This window comes from Lathamus discolor, chromosome 2 (genome assembly GCF_037157495.1).
Source record: "Lathamus discolor isolate bLatDis1 chromosome 2, bLatDis1.hap1, whole genome shotgun sequence".
In the NCBI taxonomy this organism is placed as follows: domain Eukaryota; kingdom Metazoa; phylum Chordata; class Aves; order Psittaciformes; family Psittacidae; genus Lathamus; species Lathamus discolor.
This window is the reverse complement of record NC_088885.1, coordinates 106,486,659-106,508,357: the sequence shown is the minus strand read 5'-3', so window position 1 is coordinate 106,508,357 and position 21,699 is coordinate 106,486,659. Positions and strand designations below refer to the sequence as shown.

General features: G+C 37.6%; 1 protein-coding gene across 1 annotated transcript in view; it reads right to left on the bottom strand.

Moving 5' to 3' along the window:
* The window catches only part of PIEZO2 (piezo type mechanosensitive ion channel component 2), a 297,942-nt gene that overhangs the window by 183,391 nt on the left and 92,852 nt on the right, over positions 1-21,699 (bottom strand). The window contains exon 3 of the mRNA XM_065667981.1: positions 6,424-6,549. Within this exon, the coding sequence (XP_065524053.1) occupies positions 6,424-6,549 (126 nt within the window). The remainder of the gene's footprint in view (positions 1-6,423; positions 6,550-21,699) is intronic.

Here is a 21,699-nt window from a genome sequence, read left to right as displayed (position 1 = left end):
GACAGCAAACAAGCACAATTTGACAACTCTTGTGAGAACAGAATGAAGTGTTTCTGACACATTTAAAGGCTTTTTTTTTTTTTTTTTACTCAGACGTCAATCAAGATTATAATCTTTGAGATTACACACAAAAATATGATTAAAATGCAGATATTCTGTAAGGTAATGCTCACTCTTAATGGAATAAATCTGTGGTTTAAGATGAGTTTACAGATGACATCCATTTTAGGTTCAACTACAGCAGCCCAAGGCACTTGCTAGAGAGACTAAACACTTCAGTCTCTACACATCTCAGAACAAAGAAATCTAAGAAAATCCAGCTATGAGGTCAAAGGAAGGGCTTAGGTTTGAGGCAGACCCTTGATGCTGAAATACAGACTTCATTAAACAAAAAAGGAAGAGTATGTTACACGTACGATGGAGGTGACTGCAGATGTCACAACTTTGCAGCTCAACCAGTTGTTTGGAAGGCAGTTTGAGCATCTGCCTGGTCAGTAAGAAGCAGGTATCTTTGTTAAGGAAGAAGGAGCTGGCTTGTCTGGGATGCAAGTGCTTGAGGATTCTTTAATGTGGGTAACTGTGACCTTCGATTTCGGTAAGCAAAACCATTCCAGAGGATATAGTGACTTCTTCAGTACTAAAATGAAATGTTTACTTTGCTATGACTCTGCTCAGAAGCAGAAGCTTCTTACATAAATTTACTAGCTTTCTTCATGCCATTTGCATTAATTTCATTCCATATGAAGTAACGTTTTTGAAATTAACATTGACAAAATTATCAAGACAATTCATGGTCAGGAAAGTATCATTTGTTTCATGAAATAGTATTTCAAATTTTCAGTATTCTCAAAATACTTGTTTTCAAGGCAGTTTCTCCTGAAATAGTAAGTGCAAACACCGACAAGAGCCTATGAGATACATTCAGACTGCAGGCAGGAGCTGGGCCAGTAAGTCACGGTGTTTGAAAGACCTGCATGTATCTGGCACTCACCTTTGAAACAGACATATGAAATTCCGTATGAAATCTCTTAATCTTTTGCCCCTTTGTAAATAAATCCAGTACCTTTATTTCCAATGGGTTAATAGACCCAACTAGAAATACAATAGTCTTCACAGACGCAGTACTTTTCAAAACCAGCTCAACCTCGAAAGCATACTCTGGAGGATATAAAAGATATGGATACTCGCCAGGTATATAGGAAAAAGTAATTATTCATTCCCATGAAAGGTCAGCTGCAGTCCTGAGTCTGACTTTTCAATAAATGATGAAACCTAATTTATTTGTACTGGGTATTGCTGCTTCCTAATATAACCCAAAACTTCAGGGACATGCTGATATGCAAACACAGGATGGTCCTTTAGCCAAGAAATAATTTCAAAATTTATCAAAGCAGAAAGTTATTATGATTCCACAATGGTGGCATGCATTTGTTTGACATTCACTGTGGCATACCAGAGACGGAGAAGTATCTGAATTTAGTTCCCATGATCTAACAGAGAAGCTATCTAGGCAACTTGGTGCTTTAAACCTATTCTCCCTTTTTCTTCACATAACCATTTAAATAAAGCATTCATATTAGACACAGCAAACAAATGCAGAGATTCATAGAAAGTCCTTAAAAGTATTTCAAGGTATCTATTTCAGCTCCAGCAGGTCTATTATTTCATAGTAAGAAAAATATCCACAAATACATTAAATACCCCTCTTTGGTTTTCTAACAAACATTGACTACAAATTTAATTAATGAATAGTTGAACTATTCTTAGTTGCATTTCTCATGGACAAAAAATACTGTTCTGAAAGCATAAGGTTTCAGTAGACCCATTTGTAACATTCAAGACCAAGAGATGGTAGAGTTGGCACAAAATGAAAAATGGATGTATTTTTCTACACTACAACTAAGAGAAAAAGAATTTAGTTTTTTTACAGACTGACTAAACACAAGAAAAGGCTACACTTACAGAGGAGTAGTATGATGAGGGATAATTGCCCTAATTTATTGGAAATGAAGATTAAAATTAACATTGTGGAAAACATTCCTGCTGGTGGAAATGCTGTTTTTAAAGATATTTAAAATTATCTCTAGGAAAGCACTATAGTGTGCATACTGAAGAATGAGACTCTATACCACGTTGGGATCTAATTTTCAATTGTCTGCCTCACGGATTTTATATGCAAAAGATGCTACCTAATCTAGTAACCAGAATGTTATTCCATCAGAAGTACAAATTTAATAATGAAATTTTATTACAGCTCAAATACTGCTACATCTCAAAATCAGATTCTGTGTTATTTGGAGATACCATCAGTGAAACAAGACTGATGACCTAGCTCTTGATAGCTTAGGAAGATTAGCCCAGCTCATCCATTCCTTTCCTATATGAACTCTGATTTTAAAAAAAGAAACTATCTGTGAGTTATTCAGTGTTGTTCCATACAATGTAGTTGTGGCTAACCAGAAACCTTTCATTAAAATAAGTATGGAGTTCTAACAACAAAAATTTACTAATCCTAGGCAATACCCACAAGGTTCTGAAGAAACAAGAACCTTGTACTGCCTAAACATTTCTAAATGCTTCTATCGACCCACCTATATACCTCTCCTATATATGCTGTAGCATTTTGTATCCCTCCTGAAAGAGAAGAAATATGAGCTCTAAAAGAGCAAGGGAATGAAAAAAAATGACAAACTGAAGAAGCTAAACATTCCAGGACTTTCTTATCCTTAACATTATCTATCGGCTGATTTTGAGTAACTGAAGTTCAGGATAAGAGCAGAGTATTTCAAAATGAGCCTGAAATTCTATGTGTCTGTCTTGCTCTTCCAGATGGCTCCAATTAAACCACTTCTGGATGTAAAAGATAAAGGGATGGTTGTTCTTAATTTCCAAAATGAAACTATAACTGTACAAGGTTTAAGAGGTGATAGTCTGTATCACACCTCTAATTTAAACATTTTTCAAGTGTTTCTATTACCAAAATGAAAATATTTTCAGAGGCTTTAATACAGCAGTGTGAAAAGAAAAACTAAAGCCAGAAAACGATCTTTTGATTCAGAAGCTGGCATTTGAACAAACTGAGGCAAACTAACCTATAGGATTTGAAGACAAAGGTATACATATTGAACAGGACTGGCCTTAAAACTGAACCCTGAGGAGCACTCCTGGTGACTTGGTCACCACCCAGATCTAGCCGCATTCACTACAACACTTTGAGCTCTGCTCTTCAGCTTATTCTTCACCCAGTGCACCGTGAACCCACTCATCCCACAGTTGGACAACTTGTCCAAAAGGATGCTGTAAGGGTCAGCCTCAAAAGCCTTACTAAAATCCAGAAAAACTACATCCTCCCTTCATCCGTTAGGTGGATGACTGTATCACAGAATATCAAATTAGTTAAACAGGACTTTTCCTTTGTGAACCCATGTTGACTGAGCCTGATGTTTTCTTTAAACTCCTTTCAATAGCACCCAGTATAATCTTCTCCATAACTTTTCCAGCAACTGCCCTTTTAGTAAATTGGAATACCACTGGCTACCATCCAGTCAGCAGTGCCCTCCCCAGGCTCCCAGGACCTTTTTGTAGAGGCTGAAGAGGTATCCTGCCACAACATTCACTAGGCCCTTCTGTACTCTCCAGTTTATTTTTTTTTTTAACTCAGGGAGATATTACAATTCCAGCAAAATCAAATCCAAGATTAAATTTAAGGGAAAAATAAAATATTTTACTATAGCCAAAACCCATTGAAGGTGGCATGTGCAGGTAGCCCATGTAAGAGGGGCCACAAGCAAATCGGAGGGTAGAATTCAAAAAGTCTTGATAAATAAAAGCATTTTTGGAAAAGGACAAACACATTTCCATTATACTGTAAGAACACCCACCTACATAAATATGGGATTGGAAAAAATGTTCTGTTCTGCAGAAAAGGATTTGTGGGTTACAGTGAATCACAAATAAAATGTGAGACAATGCTACCACTGCTGAAAGTACCATATAGTAATACATAAAAAGGGAATGTCACTTGCAGACAATTGGGTTATTGCTATACTTCAGTATGTGCTAGTAACCTCTCAGCTGAAATACTGCCTAGTTTTGGGCCCTGAACTTCAAGAAGTATCTGGAATACTTGGAGAAAACACAGGTTGACCAACAACGATGAGACTAATCTCCTTCCTAGAAAACATGATGAATGAACAAAGTTTGCAGGGACTGAAGTTGTTTGGAGAGAAGAGAATGAGGGAAAAGAGTACATATTACAGACATGACTACAGCCTTCAAATACATAACAGGTAACCATAAAGACTAATGGAAAGGTTTTCTGCATTTTCACATCAGGCTGAAGAAGGAAGACAGGATATTTTAACTAACAAGAGAAAAACTTCCTAATGATAAGCATCAGAAGAGACTGTAGAATATTTCCAGTGGGGCACATAGGGCTTGAGAATAAGACAAATAGCTGCAAAAAAAAAGTTTTATTAACAGTTGTTCTGGGTCTGGATAGGGAAACAGAAAACTCCACTCTTCCACTTCTTATTGAGTGAAAAGAGTTGAATAAACATTAACAGCTATATCTAAAATGCAGAGATCGTAACACTGTGCAGACACCATGGGCACAGTGGTATCGTTTCTCCAGCTATGGCTTAGCACATTGCTGTAGTCAGTTTTGCAAAGCATTATCCATGTAGCTGGGGAACAGGAAATACAGTGGGGCTGTGTCACCAAATGATTATAAGCAGAAGTACTACCAAAGTACTTTTTGGAGTGGCAGTTCTATCTTCTCCTCACCTACACAGTACTATGTATGCTCTGGTGCCATTTAATGACAGTAATTGATCTTATTGCTTGATCTAGCAAAGGCCTTGGCCTTTTCTGTCCCCTTCATTCACAACAGTCTTTGCACTTTCTTTAACTGCTCCTCCAGCACCCTGGGGGTTCAGCATCCATAATGTCAGTATCACATTCACCTCTTCATTAGCTTCACCTGAAGCTGACTGACTGTAGCCAAACCAGTAAATGAAAAGGTGCCAGTTTACTCTGCAAACATGTTCAGGCACTGAAATCCAACAGGAATTTTTCATATTGCTAAACAGTTTAAACAATCTTGGAACAACTTGGGTTGGCCGTCTTCTTCTCTCCCAGACAACTTAGACACAGTTCGAGAGTTCTTGTGGGACAAACACTGTTCCCAACAGGCGATTTCACCCTACTCTCTGTGCCCAGGAGGCAAAGACTGTTTAATGGTAAAGATGTGGGTCATCTCATGTCCCCTGATCTCAATATCATAGGGCAGTATGAGGCACATTTAATGCACTACTACAGCCATACCCATTGCCCTGTGAGGCCCCAAGTAAAGAAATCATTATTAATGGCAGCCAGAATAGAAGCTGTTGCACTCAGGAACTGTTAATAAACTGACAGAAATGGTACATTCTCTCCTGGACTCTTCAGAATTAAGTAATTGTTTTAACTAGTTCCCACTGTAGACCCCAGTTCCCACCACAGCAGGAAGAAAAAGCCAGTGGCTGCAGTCTAGTAATGCTCATTCCAAGTTTCCTTAGTGTTTTGTTACTTTAAGTCAAATGCTTCAATTCACATACGGTTTCTTGTGTTGAACTGTAGTACAACTGTTTACCCAAGTGGCAGCAGCATATTCTGTGATAAATTAAATGGACATTTATCAAAGGTAAGTTGACAGATTTAAATGTTGGAGGTAAGCACTGTAAGACAAGTACAAATAGCTTCTACCTGGAGGCTACATATCCAAATCACTGGATAGGTATTTTAATTAACTTCTGCACAATAAAAAATGTTTGCTTCTGAATGATTGAAGAACATTTCTTAAGAGAGGAAGATACAAAATGTCATGCAAAGTATTTTTAAGTAGTGTTTGCATACAAATAAAAATTGAAAATCTTTCTTCCCATACCCCACAGGCAAGAAAGAAACAGAGTGTTTAGAAACATAAATCTTGGGGTCAAGATTTAAAGTTAAATTAAATGGACAACTTAAGAGAGTTCCATCAGCAGAGGTATAATACATGGGTAAACAGGGTTTCATTATTATACCCCATTTTATTCTTAATACATTTGAATTACGATCTAATAACACAAACGTGTAGCCACCTGTTTCACATCAGGGAATGATGAGAAAGCTTAAAAGTTGAAGACGTACAATAGTCAGTGCTAAACCCAAAGAAAACGTATCTCTGGTGGAAACAAAATACACTTCTCTTATTTCTTAAACCCATCTAGTCTTCTTGCCCTACTAACTTTGATTCTTAAGACAACAAGCTGGAAAACAGAAGCAAACTGCAAATGCACGGGAGCACAATGCTAACTGCTTTCTCATCAGTGCTTCACCTTTCAAAACACTGAAGCATTTGTACACTTGAAATGCTAATAAAAACTAAAAGTTTTTACTCACAGTTAAAACCAGGTTCAATAGTTTTTCCAGCTTCAAGACTGTTTATTGTAATCTGAAAGATGATGTGCAGCAGCAGAAATGATAGACTGGTGAAACACAGGGATTTTAATAATCGTCCTGTATGCCCTAAAAAACAAAATACACATACACACAGATGGTGAATTTCTACCCATTGCTTAAAGGTTTTCAGTATAAAACCAGTAAAAATATCCTGGCCAAAGATATTTCTACAAGTTTGTTCCACATTACAAATTCCACATTACTCATGATTGTCCCTAAAGGATCAACATCATAGCAAAAAACATACTTACATTAATTATAGTGTCTTTGAGTACTCTTTAATCACAAACCCCAATGACTGTTATTACTGATATTTCCTTTTGTCACCAAAATCCAGGAAACAAACTCTCTAACCAGAATGACAGGTCAGACTTTGACTTTTTGGATTAATAAAAAAAAAATAAAAATTCTCAAGTCTCCAGATAGCTATTTTACACCAATAATAACATCACAATGCTTAAGACCAACGTTATCTAGTACGAAGACAAAATATGGAACCTTGAGAAAATAAAACCTTATTAATCAAATTACTCTTACCAAAACAAATTACATGGGAGGGGGGATAACAACACAAAAGCCTCAGTTTGGCTCAAGAGTACAGATATACTTTCAGATGAATGCTTTGCTTTGTGCAAACTGCCCTCTTTCTCTTCCTTTAGAAGTTTTTGAAAACAATTTTCTGTACACACTGAAGCCAGATACACTTGGTCATAGTTCCTCTATGATTCATTTCATATCTATAGCCAAAAGCCAGTAGAAAAAGTTTGACGAAGACTTAGAAGATGCCTAATAAATCCTCTAGGAGACACTCAGCTTAATCACAGGCAGCCAAACTTGCAAGGTATGAATAAAGTAAACCATTATTATTTCAGAAAATATTCATCTTCAAGACTAAGCTGTGCTGACAAATGAATACTGATAAAAAACAACATTAAATATCACCCTACCTGACCTATCAGCAGTAGAAGTTCTATTTCCAGAATATCTTATATCTAGATTTTACACTACTTGCTTCATGCATTTGAGGGTAATTATTATTTTTCTATTTACAGATTAAAAACCAATACTGCTGGAATTCTTACTCAAGGTTACAAATAAACCCATGGCCATGGAGGGCAGAACTAGAAGAGTATACCTCGGAAATGTTCACTCTACACACAGCCTGTTTTGTTCATACTTACTGTTATGAGCATCTACTAGAAAGATGACTGTTCATATCCTGCATCTAGCCACTAAAACAGCTTTTTGCTTCATATTCGTTATAGTTCAAGCATGTCATTGATGGTCTGAATGGTAGTTTATAAAGCAAAGAATCAGATAAACATGATTCAACAATTCTAGAAATAGTCTGACTATTCACTTCATCACACTCCAAACTTCTGTTACATGATCACTATCTTGACTGCAAATTTTGATTACCAAATGCCAGTAATAAACTTCTCTATTTTATTTTTAAATAAAGAGATTAAAGAATTCAAACAAAATGAAAAATGGAAAAAGTGAGCCTACATACGAATTTCTGTGATCTCAAAAGAAAGATATATTCACTAGATACATGTTTTGTATGACCTATTCAGTAATCTTTACTGGTAAGACACCAGAGCGTACACAGAAAGCAGATAACCCGGGCTGCACAGCATTGCGAAAAAACCCCAAGAAAACCTACAAGATTTTAAACTCTTTGGATCAAAGGTCATTTTTTGCTCCTCTTCTACAAAAGTTGGCCTGATGTACTGGCTTAGGACAACAACTTCTAAGCACCTCAAAAGCACAAATAACAAAATATTTTCAAAATCATTAAAGAATGAATATATGACAAGCTATATGTTATTAAATCATGTATTTAATATGTAATGCAACCCAAGCACTGAAATCCAAGGATTGCATTTTGCTAGCTTCTACAATTTTTTGGCAAGTTTGAATACTTGGTAGTTTGTTCCTGCATTACCTGATCCTCTGCTCATGGTATCATGAGAGCTGCATGTTCACAATATACTAAAAAATTACATATCTCAACACTGGAGACCACCAGCTTGACAACACAAACTCCACAGATATAACAGCTGTGTTAAAATACACAGATTCCAAAGACAGTCTGGTGATTTCTGAAGTTCTGAGTCACAAACTCTCCTCAGTGCTTGGGAGTAAACAGTTCTATAGATATCAAGCATGGAATTTTTCATATAGAAGTGGATTTTGAAGGTTTTTGATAGAATTGTTTCAGGAGAAAAAAATGCAATACCATTAGCCAACACACATTCATTTCCCAAACTATTTCCGCAGAAAAGAAATAAAACCATTAAAAATCTTGGGTCCATCTTTCAATATTTCAAATGCCACATCTCTCCAAAATAAATCTCAATTTTAGACCTAATTTTTTAAAGCTTGAAAACAAACATATTTGAATTACTGATTGAAAAAAAAAAACATTTCTTCTACAAAGCCTTAACTTTGCAGCTGTCTTTCTTTCACTGCAGAAAATGTTGAAAATATATTTCTTGAAATGCTGCAATGCTGCTGGGAAAATTTGAAAGGACTATTAACACCCATCATAATAAATAGTTTCTCAGTGTACTGGTAAATATGGCAGGGGAAATACACACTCAAAAGGCAGCTAGACATGTTCAGTGTACGTTACAACATTTCTCAAGAACTGCTCGCTTCGTGGCCATCTGTGGGAGAAGACCACCATCAGATCCTACTGAGCAGAAACCCTTTGCCTGCACCACATTCAGCTGCGCCAGCAGAAACTAGCCACAAGTAGTATTTGGAGAAAAGTAAGAAATACTATGACCCTAATTTCAAAAGTTTTGGAGAGACGTCAACAACTTGGGAGAAATGGGAGTGCTAAAAATCAGAGAATTACCGGATACATAATTTATGCGAAGGAAGAAGTGACAGATTTGGATAAGGGATGAATTTCAATTTATAGTGGGGTTTGGATAAAGCCATTTGACTGTATTTTTACTCCTATTTTTTTCTTTTTACTGGAAACTTAGTTCTAAATTGCACAAAGAAAAAATTAACTGTATGTGTACAGAACTAAGATGGTGAGTAGACAGCTGAAATCAAGCTCCTCACATAAAACAGAGCTGCTCACAATGAGGAAGAGATTTTTGTCATCCTTCTTTTATTTTTCTTTACTCTAATGCAGTCACAGCTACAATCCTTTTGCTAAAACATACCTTAACCGTTAAGTTACCCTAACATGAAAATCCCTGGGGACATGAACAGACACTGACTGCCCCACAGAGAAGGAAATACATATTGTTCAGAAAACTGCACGGACAAAACATCACTTCAGCTGACACCAGAAATTGCAACACTGATCCCTTCATTTCTGTCTTAGATGTAGACTCATGTACACCCACGAAGACTAAAATAAGAAGTCTTCTGGCAAAACACTGGTTCTGTAGCCTGAGCTCTGGGTTCCGCTTTTACTCACACCACTGTGGCGCTACAAGCTTCAGAAAACTGTGGTGGATGGAAAGGGGAGAGCAGATTTGCCTCAGAACTGGCCTGAAAAACTATGAGAAGCGGGTTTGCTTTCAGGTGCAGTGTGACATAATGGCATCCAGAGGGACCAAAACATGGCACGTGGCTTTAGAAACTTACCCCTGTGTGTCTCAGAAACACACAGGGAGGTTGTGCCAGCCTCCGTGTCCCTCCAAAAGGCTCCTGGGAAAGGGCTTTCTCCCCTCCAATCAAACCTGCAGGAAGCCTGTCAAGATACAATGGTTTCGTTACCCTCTTTCTCTCCAGCCCAGCTGCAACACTAAACCAGACTCAAGAGGGCCAAAAGCTTTTTCACACATGGCAGAGGAATCCATTTCTTATTTTCCAAAGGTAATCCAGCCAAGAGTTGGATTAGTGATGGCATGTCCCTCCCAGCCACAGGCATGTAACTTCAGTACAACTATTTGAATGTGATCGAGTAGGACTGCTGCCTTCAACAAACACATGCACCTCCTGAGTGCCTACCATCATGATTGTATGCCAAGGTGGAGCCTGCTGTTCACACCGTTTGCAACAGACAAACAGTACATTCATGTTTAGACAGGCAGTCTTGCGACCTTTCCTGCTACTCCTTTCCCTGAAACAGCAGAGTATGACAGAATTCAGCTTTTTTCCGTACACCTGGAACTTCCCAACAGCCTCTTCCAAAAGGGTGCGCTAAATAACCAATAACCAAATGGCCAGTTGTCATTAAGACCTGCTTTAAGAATCACATCTATTTGCTTTTACAGTATAATCTGACAACAAATAATTGGTTGAGTCTCTAACAAAGTCAATAATACTCCTAACAATTCATTCTGATTTTCAATAAGTAGTACTAAGCATCTATATGCAGAAGGTGATAAATGCAAAGGGTCAGTATTCATTCTGCATTCCATTATGATATCAGTAATTGGAAAAGAGACAAGGATACAAAATTCATTCTAAAAATTAATTTAAAACCATTTATTATTACAACAGTGTAATTCCTTCATCATGATCATACATATGCTGCATGCTTTCACCTAAAGAGTAGATTTTAGAATGTTTGGGTGACTTATTTGAAGATGTGATTACTTTGCACTAGGATCATATTTTTTTTTAATGTACCTTAGTGTTGCATTGTCAGTTGGGTTCTGAATAATTCTAACATCTCTTTGGCCATACACTGGACCCACAACTTCTGCAACACATCCAATTCTACTCCAATAGCTTTGCTTGGGAATTTATTTACACAACTCTTTTTATTCAGATCACAGCAGATTAAATACCAAAGCACAAATCACTTTTCATATAATCTTTGATAGCATACAGTGAGTGATAAATATTAATGTGCATTTATCTACTGAACTAGTGACACTTCAGTTAATAAAGATACTCTATTGCAGCCAGTCAGGATTTATTTTTTAATAAACCTCTTCATCAGTAAGCAACAAACATATAACTGAAGAGCTCTGGGGACAAGGCCTGGTTAAGGTAAACTTCTGCAACACCAATAGGGTCAGTCCCACAGAGTTTGTTTCAGCTACCTTAAAATCTTAACTTCTTGATTTTCCACCAGGAAATCTAGCATCACCTCAGAGCCTAACTGAAACCAACGTCCCAAGACTTTAATCTTCCACCGCATGGCTCCAAATAGGAGTCTGTCGTGAATCAGGGCAGCTGAGGGCAAGAACTTAAAGCAAAGCTATGAAAAAGGGACAGAGGAAGGCAATCGTTCGTAAGGTCCACACTAAGAATAAAATTTTATAATGGTGTGCCTTGTACACTCTATACTTTGCAATGGCAAACCACTGATCTACAAAGGAAAGTAATTGAATATCAGCTCCTGTTCACCAAGTCTCACATGTACTTCTTAAGTACACTCAAAAAAGATAACGCTTAAACTATCCTGACGCTGCCAGGAATTATTTCAATGATTAAAAAGGTGCTATCATTTTCTACCCGAAATAACGAAAATTACTTCCTCTTTTCTTGAAAGTGCTGCCGTCCTTCCACTGCACAGTACACACAGTTATTGGTACATCTATATTTAGCTTAATAGGAAATGCATTATTTTTTTTTCCCAAAGGGTATCTTGTATTTCAACATCATCTTCTACCCAGAGGATCTGAGCTTACTAGAGTGTTAAAGAGTGGGCAGGCACCATCACTGCAAAAATACAAAACCACTTGGTTCACTCCCTGGATTTCCAGAAGCAAGACAAAAATAGAACGCAACAAACTTATGCCATGGTCTATTCTGTACCTGCCCGTGCCCAAGCCTTAAAATGTGTATCCACAAGCAACAGCTCAGTTTTTCACACTATTATTTTTAACTATGTTTAAAACTGCTCAAGCAGACCCAAAGAAATCCAGAGCAGAGAAGTACAAGATTTCAGATTCAGAATTTCCAGCAAGTTTTCAACTTTTTCAACAGCTTTGTCCATGCTTTTCTGAACATGCCCAATATCCTTGTATGTAGCCAAATCTGCAATCTAGAATTGTGCTCCATGGAAAAAAAATTCTAATTCACAAAAAAAAGCCACAATTCTTTCAATTCAAGCAACTTTTTGTACTATAATGTATTCCTTTACATTTCAAACTATATTATGGTAATTATCTTCATGATAAAAACACCGGAATTTGTAACAGTTTATCACAAAATAGGTAATTACCTAAACACTTCACTTTTTAAAGCAAAATACGACACATTGTTCCAGGCTTTGTAGCTGAATGCAAAACGCATGTTTGTTTATATTCTTTCATATACTTATGTATTACCTTACATTTCTATTGCTGTTTCTCTCCCCTTTTTAGAGCTCTAAGAAGAAAAAAAGTCAGTTTAGTGATAGACACTCACATTGCAGGGATGCCAACCAGACTTGGGGAAACAGTCAAAAATGTTATGTGTAATTAAAAAAAAATAAATAAAAAATGAGAAATGAAAACATTAAAAGTGCTGCATAGGATAATAAATGCCTACTTACTCCAGCTTCTTGCAGGATTTCCTGTTTTTCCTAGAAGTTTTCGTGCCCAGAATACTACTAGAACTGAGCTGTATCCTCTGCATCAATAGACAATACCATCGTTCAAGCTAGTCAATCTCTGACTCGCAAGTTTACGCAGGCAATTGACCTATTTCATTAACAAAATATTTTGTCAGACAAGACTCAGAACTCAACCACTCACTTTTTTTCCCAGATGATACTCATAAGCTTTCAAAGCAAACAACAGCTACTTGACGTCTGCTTCTTAATTTGACTTAAAGTGTCTTTACCCAGCTAAATACAGGAAATAAAGATCACCTCAGATACTAGTGCGTATGAATACTGAGCAATTTTAAGCCAGAGCTGTTCTTTCACAAGAGGATTTGAAGCTTTTAATACAGAGTTCAAGTTATTTCCCTTGAGAAACCAGACTCTCCAAGTTTGGTACTATCATAATACTTACTTTGAATTCAAATTAATTCAGCCATTATTATCTGGTAGAAACTGCTTGCAATTTTCTTCATTCCTCTGTTGTGGTCATATAAAGCAGGTAACTACACAGTACTACGCTCTTTCAACAACTGAGAGTCCAAACAACTCCCAAGCAATGGGCGATAACAGCAGCTCATGTGCTACAGAGTTGAAACACATTTTTTTAAATCTGTACTTACTAGGAGGTAAATAATTTTCTTCCTTAAATACCCACCCACATATGTTGATAAGCAGCAGACAAATCTGATGCAAGGCAGAGTGAGAATGGAAGGCTAGAAGGCTATTTAAAGAAGAGCAATACAACTACGGCAGATCAAACCCCACACCATGATGTTTTCACACGGGAGTAAGTGTGCATAAGTGTGTGCTGAACTCACAGCGGATGCTGTGCTAGGAGTTTCTACCCTTAGAAAAACTTTCCCAAGTAGCTCTATAGGCTGGTTCAGTTCAGGCAGAAGTCTTGCAAAGAGTTTAACATCTTTCTGAAGAATGTGCACTCATTATCTCTTGCACAACATAGTGCAGCTCATGACCCAGCTGAAGAGCCCCTGAGCTGAAATTCATTGATGTTTCAACTTCAACTTTGCATTTCAAAAATGCGAATGTCTTAAGTGCTAAGCCCTCCTGTCTACATAGAGCTGAAGTAACCTAAGCAAGGGCATAGCTTCACCCAATTACATGCATCCTGTGCTTTGCATAGTGGGAAAAGGTGGCCAGCGTTATAGTAAGTCAAGCCCATGTTAGCAAGGTGTCTTTCAGATAAGTGTATAGTTGAGTAGTGAACGAACAGTGATGCCTTTCTTTCCTAGGATGGTTACTAATCATGGGCCAGGCATTTGGTGGCAGCAGTGCAAATACAGGCTAAAAGAATCCATTTCAGGTATTGACACTCTGAAACTTTAAATTACTTCTATGAACAAAATGAATGGCTGATACTATTAATACAGGTCAGGAAAGGTAAAGAGTTGTGGTTTAGTACTCAAATCTAGGAGGAAGAAATTTACTATTTTTTAATTATCTGGATTTAACAAGCCCAAGACTAGAAGGGGGGAAATTTCTCTCTGAATTCACAGAATAAATTTTAAGCAGCTTGAAGAAGTTCAATTTCTGATAAAATATAAATTCATGAAAAGGAAACTAAAAAAGAGTGAGATGTCGGGGCGGGGTGTGGGGGAATAACACAATAACAGACCTGACTATCAATCTGGAAACTCTATCATCATACCTTCCACCATTAAAATATTAGACACTATGAACATAAAGGAAGCTAAGAATGTCAAGGCCAGGCTGGATGTGGTTCTTGGCAACCTGATCTAGTTAAAGATGTCCCTGCTTATTTCATTCAGGTTGGACTAGATGACCTTTGAAGGTCCCTTCCAGCTCAAACTATTCTATGATTCTACATTGGTACAAACCAAAAGTTCATTCTCACCAGTAATGGATAGCAGCCATGAGCACGTCTAGGGAAGCACACAAGAACGTTAATACTCCCTCCAAGCAGCTAATCTTTTACAGATCACTTGAACCAGATCTGCTTGATAAATTTCTCCTCCATGACTTTTCCAGTCTCACTATCAGCCATGTGAATTTTCAGCATACACAATATCCTGCAGCAGGAATTGCAACAGGTCAACTGCGCACTGTATGAACAACATCCTTTTGCTTCTTCCTAGTTCTCACATTATAAGAAGAGAACAATTGGTCACTATCCATCCTTTCCCATCGCTCATTATTCTGTACTTCTCAGTCATACAGCCTTTCTTTCACTTGCATCTTTTCCCAGCTAGACCCCTAGCATACTTAGCTGTTCCTCAGGCACTGCTGCATGTGCTTTTGTTACCCCAATCAACCTTCTTTGAACTCTTTTCCAGTTCTCCTACATCCCCTTTAGGGCTGGACAAAATACAGCCATAGTCCATCTCTAGACAGGAGTACAATGTTGTTCTGTTTAATTCTCTGTTTTATTCCCTTATGTTCATGTCTCTTTTTTTCAACATCTGCCGAGGCCCTGAACTAATGCTTCTGTGAATGCATGTATCACAAGCCCTGGATTGCATTCCTATGGGACAATGTCAACCCAGGGACCACTGTTTCATGCGTGACTATTTTTCTTCTAAACTTTACCTTTATATACACTTGTCCCACAAGAACACAAGTGGGGTAAAAGGAAACCAGTGCATTCACTGACTGAAGGGATCATCGTTTTTTCCTCATACACACAGCTGACTGTCTAAAGGTTACCAGATGCATGACTGTTTAAACATATGATATTTATTTGGAAATTTTACCTACCTCCACCACAAGAAATACCCTTCAAAATCCTCTTGTCACATCAGAAACTTTCAAAGACTGTAAGTTTTATTTGCTTGCTTCTGAAAAAAATAAATTATCTCAAAACACAGTTTATGTATTCTAGTGCCTGGAACCTATAGTAAGGAAGACTGCCTAACAATAAATCAAGTTTGTCCTAGACCAACTTATTCCATCCACATATCAAAAACTACCTGAAGGAAAGAACGTGCAGTCTTGAAAGATAAATACTTGAGTTATTCTCAGTAGCCCTGTGGGATTTTTACCAAGGTTTTTCAAAATAGCTGTATTTCACCATTAAAAAATAACCAATTACCAAGTATTCACTGCATGACACTGGCTGAGAAATACTCGTGTCCAACTAGATCTAATATATCTAGCATTTTGTCCTCTGGGGTAGACATAAAAGGATCAGTAGTTTCATTCTTTCACGTACACCAAAAATTATGGGAATCCTGCGGCCAAATGTAGTAAAACTGCTACAACACTGAATCTGAATTTGGCATCTATGTTCTGCACACATGTAGTCCAATTGTTGTCCAAGCAGTGTTTCAGGATCCAAGAGGCCTCTAGAGTGGTATATGAGACATCACTGTGATTCAGCTGGGATTTCTCACACATCTGCCTTTCTGGTAGAAGGATTCAGAATCATCCCCTGGACAACAGTAGGGCCGGTGGGACAACCTCACACAACTCTGCAAGAAGCACTAGGGACTGGAATACAGGGCCGGACTATTTACATCTCTTCTTGTGGATGCCTGTTAGAAAAGGCTGCTGCTTGAGCACTTTTAAATGCTTTTCCCTGTAGTAGGAGAAACAGGCATGGAACAAGAAAGCCCGTATATACAGAGAGTAACAATTTGGCAGTAGTATGTAAAATGATGGACTGCAATCTATGCACTACCACAATTCACGGGGAATGGTTTTAGCATTCTGCAAAACAAGGAAGTGCAACAGAATAGGTCACTGTTTTCACAGGCTGGATATTTCAATTTTTGCTGATGCTGCCTCTGCAAAAAAATCCAAACAAACCCCAAATAACAAAGGGAATGTTGAGAGGCATAAAGTGTGGAGATCATGAAGGATATGAGGGATGAAGATATTCTGTGCTCTTTACAAGTACTAAGAGTAGTGTCAGTTCTTTACCATGGAGTGGCTGTGAGGTACAAGCCTCAACCAGGAGAAAGGAACAGAAAACTTACCTCTACCATTGTCCAAGGCTATGCAGGAAGATGAGCTAAGTATACCTTTAAAGACTACTTAAGTGTTTTTAATCATGGAGAAGGTTATACAACAGTCAAAAGAGACTTCAACACTATAAAATACCAGCTCAAAGCTGCCAAGCGCCCAAAAGAGCCCGGTGATCCTGCACTCAGTGCCTTTTGAGGAATGCTGAAGGGTGGTAGAGGTTTCAGGAGCAGTCTTTAAAGGTTCCCGAGAGCCTGAGCTTGGGTTCACCAGATACACCTCTCTCTTATCAGCAATTCTCAAAAAAAAAAAAAAAAAAAAAAAAAAAGAAACCAAAGCAAATAAGAATTAATTTGTATCTGTCAAGTGTGCAAGACAAGAAGAAAACTCTTGCTTGGCTGTATGACCTCTGAATGCCCTCTAAGTCACTGACAGCACTTTAGTAGTGTAGTGCCTAATCTACAGTTAGCGCAATCACATTATCATGACTATTGTTAGGACTGTTCTGGAAAATCTCCATAAAAATTTGCCTGAAATATATCAATAAAAGTTTTTTATGATTAGCAGAGAATGAGTGCATTTCTAATATGAAAGAACCTGAAACATACAACATGTTCATTTGCATATAGATTGCTTTTACTTTTGGATAACCTCAGAAATACTGCTATGAAATAACAAATGAAGCCTACTTTTGAAATTATTATGGAGACCTGTCTGTACGTCAGTTTAGCAGCATGTATGTATATACATACATGTTGTGTACACAACACATGGGAGTACACAACACATATTGGTCACATAAATAAACGCTAAGTAAACAATCTTTTCTCAGCTCAAGGCACAGCTACTAGTCTCACTTAAATGCTGAAAGGCAACAGTATGCAAAACCTATTTTGTCATCTAGATTCAGCCTTACAAGAAAACACCTGTGCTTTAACAGTTCCAGCATAGCATCTACTGGGAATTGGGAAAGGAAAGATTTTGCTTTGTACAGCATTATCTCTATACCAAAACCAGAACTAAATGTAAATGTCATCTGGCTATGTTTCACGTTAATATACATAACATAAAAAACTTTAAAATTTAGTCATTCTAAAATAATCTGCTGGTTTTCCATTTTCTCGTACATAATACTTTCCTACTTCTCTGCAAGACTAAAGTAGAAGTACATAATTTACAAAGAAGCAATTCTGATTCCAACACGGTGCATTACTTAGTGTGTAACAGAGTGAAGTGTCGAAATAATTCATACTTCTGTGAATTTTAAGGATTCTTACAAATTAAAAAGTATTTAACTATTAAGTCCAACAATGAAGGGCAAAATGGCCATTGGATGTTACACTTTAGCATCCTAACTAAAACACTAAGTCCAGTGTTAAAAAAAGATATGTCCATATGTCTTACAAAGATATACTCCTGTTATAAAACACATCTGTATTCAGTACAAAGTCAGTAGCCAAAGCTATTTTCCAGTCAGACAAATTCGTACCTTTACTTAGTCTAAAACATACTAGAAATATTTAATATGAAGTGATGTTCACAAAGCTCACAAAAGTAGAAGTCTATTTTCAATTGCCAACGTTTAATAATTCAGGCTGAAACTCAAGTTGCGAAAAGAACTTTTACAACACTTGGCAAGAGGGATGAAATGCCACTGTTCAGCTCAAGAAATCAAAAAGACAATTATTTAGTTTGAACTTACCAAAGCTTAGGTATTTTCGTTGCATTCTTTTCAACATAGCAAAGTTAAGAATTTCCACTTTGGCAAATATCAACATTTTCTCACAAAAAAAAACCTCAACAAACTGATTTTGTTGTAGCACATATTTCTCCTTTAAAAGTACAACCAAATTAATAACAGCTCACTAGGAATTTTTCATAGAAAGTTATGAAAGCACAGAAAGAGAAACAATGTTGGAGATAGAACAGCAACAACATAGGGCATTAGCAAGCATCCTCTGAAGTCCCAGTGACACTTTAAAGCAGTCCTAAATTGGCTGTTTTCATACAACTGTAGGGTTTAGGTAACAGATGATAGCAAGAGCTGCTACAAAGATTTCAGGGCCATTTGCTGTGGATAACCTTTGGAACACATTCAGGGCTTTTTGGCACATGTAAGTGATGCAGCCTTGAAAACCCATGCTAATAAAACCATGTTTGTGGTTATAAGCCACCACAGCAATATTTGATCTCACTATACAATAGACAGCATTCCCTGTGATGTATTTCTGAGCACACTTGGGTGTGCACAGTTACATAAGCATCACTTGTTCATGTGATGAACAAGTTCATGCTGTTCCACACCTGAAAGCTGGGGCAATAAAAACTAAATAGAACTTGGTCCCATTGCAAAAACACTGCACTGGGCACTCCAGCAGGGAGACACAGCCCCTGCCTGCTGCCTAGCAGTGGGGCAGATGGACCAGACCAGCCTGATCTGCCTCAGCATCCCACAAGGAATGCATGCCCTCCCCTGAAAGCCGGGCTCTGCTCCACTGTTGACACAAGCTGAGTTTCCAGCAGTGCAATAGGGGTATGTCACTCTGTGACCTTCTGTTGACACCCAACACAAATACTGGGAGCATGACAGCCTGCCATGACAGTAGTTGAACAGCTATCTGGTTTTTTGCTCTCCTCGGACACAGGGAGAAGCAGTATTCTCCTTTATTATTATACCACATTTCCTTGTGTACGTCAACTGTTCCTTAGTTACAGAGAACTGTACTCTTTCCAGACAAGTGTAATGAATCTTCAGAAAAGGAGTAAAATTTTTTTTTTTTTAAGCATTTTAAAGAAACTCCCAGAAGGAATTAACATTTTTATTTACAGCCTTGTCTGCTTAGATGTGAACGCATTTCTATGTAGCCACCTCATGGTAGCATATCCTAGCCGTCTTGTAATAAAATTATTGCAAACATATCAGCAAGACACAATCCCGCATATTTAAGCTATTATGGCAAACTTTGGCATGTGCCAAACTACATTAGTTATTTTAATTACAGCTGAGTCAATCTCCATTAAGTATGATTAACATTTGGCCTAACTTTTCTTGGTCTTGAAGCTGAAGGAGCCACCTTTAAGAAGTTCAAGATTAAACTCATATTTTGGAGGTTTACATAATTATTACAAATCTGGCTCATCCTTCAAACTACCATTATCTCTTGTTTCATTAAAATAAAAGAAGTCTAGAACAAGAGAGAAATCAGTTTGACTAACATTTACATCTTAGACCAAGTTAACAGCTAATTACTATAACCCAAAGGATAATAGATTAAGAAACACAGTAAAAGATTCCTATTTGCAGTACTCTGAAGATGACATTTTTAGACATTCCAGTCTCTACAGAGACTTTTCCTGAGAATACTGACAAGAATTACAGATGTGTTGTTGCAAGATGTTACAGTGGTGATGTACCTCGACCAGCAATCCTCTATAAAACACTGCAAGCTCTGTGGGACCTTCAATAAAGCGTAGGTGGAGACTGAAGAACTAAGAGAACTCCACTGAAAATACCAGTCTCATTTAGTAATATTTTTTATGGGTGTTTCAGTGATCACGTTTAGTTGTCATGCTGTCAAACAATTTTAAACTTTCTTCCACTGCTGCTGATAGTAAGACAGTGGTGTCTTACTGTAGTACCACAATCAGTTTAGTAACTGATGTGTTACCGTAACTGTAGGACGTAATGCATTCAGAAAGGATCCCAAGCCTGACTACTCATGAAAGCACAAGAAAAAAACCTACACAAACGCTTAGCAAACACTCTAGCTGGTGCAAATGTACTGCTGTATAGAGTAACCTCACATGGTGCTGTTAAGTTACTAATGTTAACAGTTTAAAGAGAATCAGTACAGAAGCAGGCTGTGAAAAGATCCAAGGAATGCAGCAGCTCACTGCAGAAGTGTATTTCAGGTTCAAGGGTTGGAAAGACAAGGGGAAAAACTGCCATGCACATATATGTATGCTTACCTCCTCCACCCCAAGCCCCCCCGCCCTCAAATTCCAGCAGAATTGATGTAGAAGAAGGAATAACCAAACAGCAGGCAAAGACTCTAAAGTATTTTATGATTAGGTGAATTAAATACTAGAAACAAGTTTTGAACAAAACCACAGTATTTAAAGAAAAAATAAAGGTAAAATCAGATCTGTGCCATGCAGAAGAAACGACATGGCAAATTAAAAGGACCTTTTTATACCTGGAAATTACAGGCTACCAAACGCAGAAGGGAAACATGGAATTTGAAATATGCTAGAATGGCTTAAAAACCAGAACAGGTGTTGTCTGCCATCTAAAATTACATTGAAGAGATGACAGACAGTTTAGGGAAACTCTGAGCCATCATCCAGTGTTGTTTGCTTAACCATACAAAGACTGAGATGTAACACACACTACCTTATTTTCTGCAACTCGGATGTGTTTTCTGTTGCTGAAATCTATGATTTTCTGAAAGAGAAAACCTCTACACTCTGTAAAATCTAAATACTGTAAAGGAAACATAAGGCACTGGGTTAAGAAACCAGCCAGGCAACCTATACTCAAGCACCTGAATATATTAATTAGAGACTAAACGGATGCAGGTCTTTCAAAACAAAATTGCAAGCTGGTGAAGGCTGGAGCTGGTGTGAATCAACACTGCTCCACTGAAGTCAACTGAACTACGCTGTTCAAAGAGGCTGAAGATCAATCCTCTACGCAACATAAATAAAAATCAGGCAAACATTTCCAATCTATGAGCCAGCAATGTGCTCTTGTGGCCAAGAAG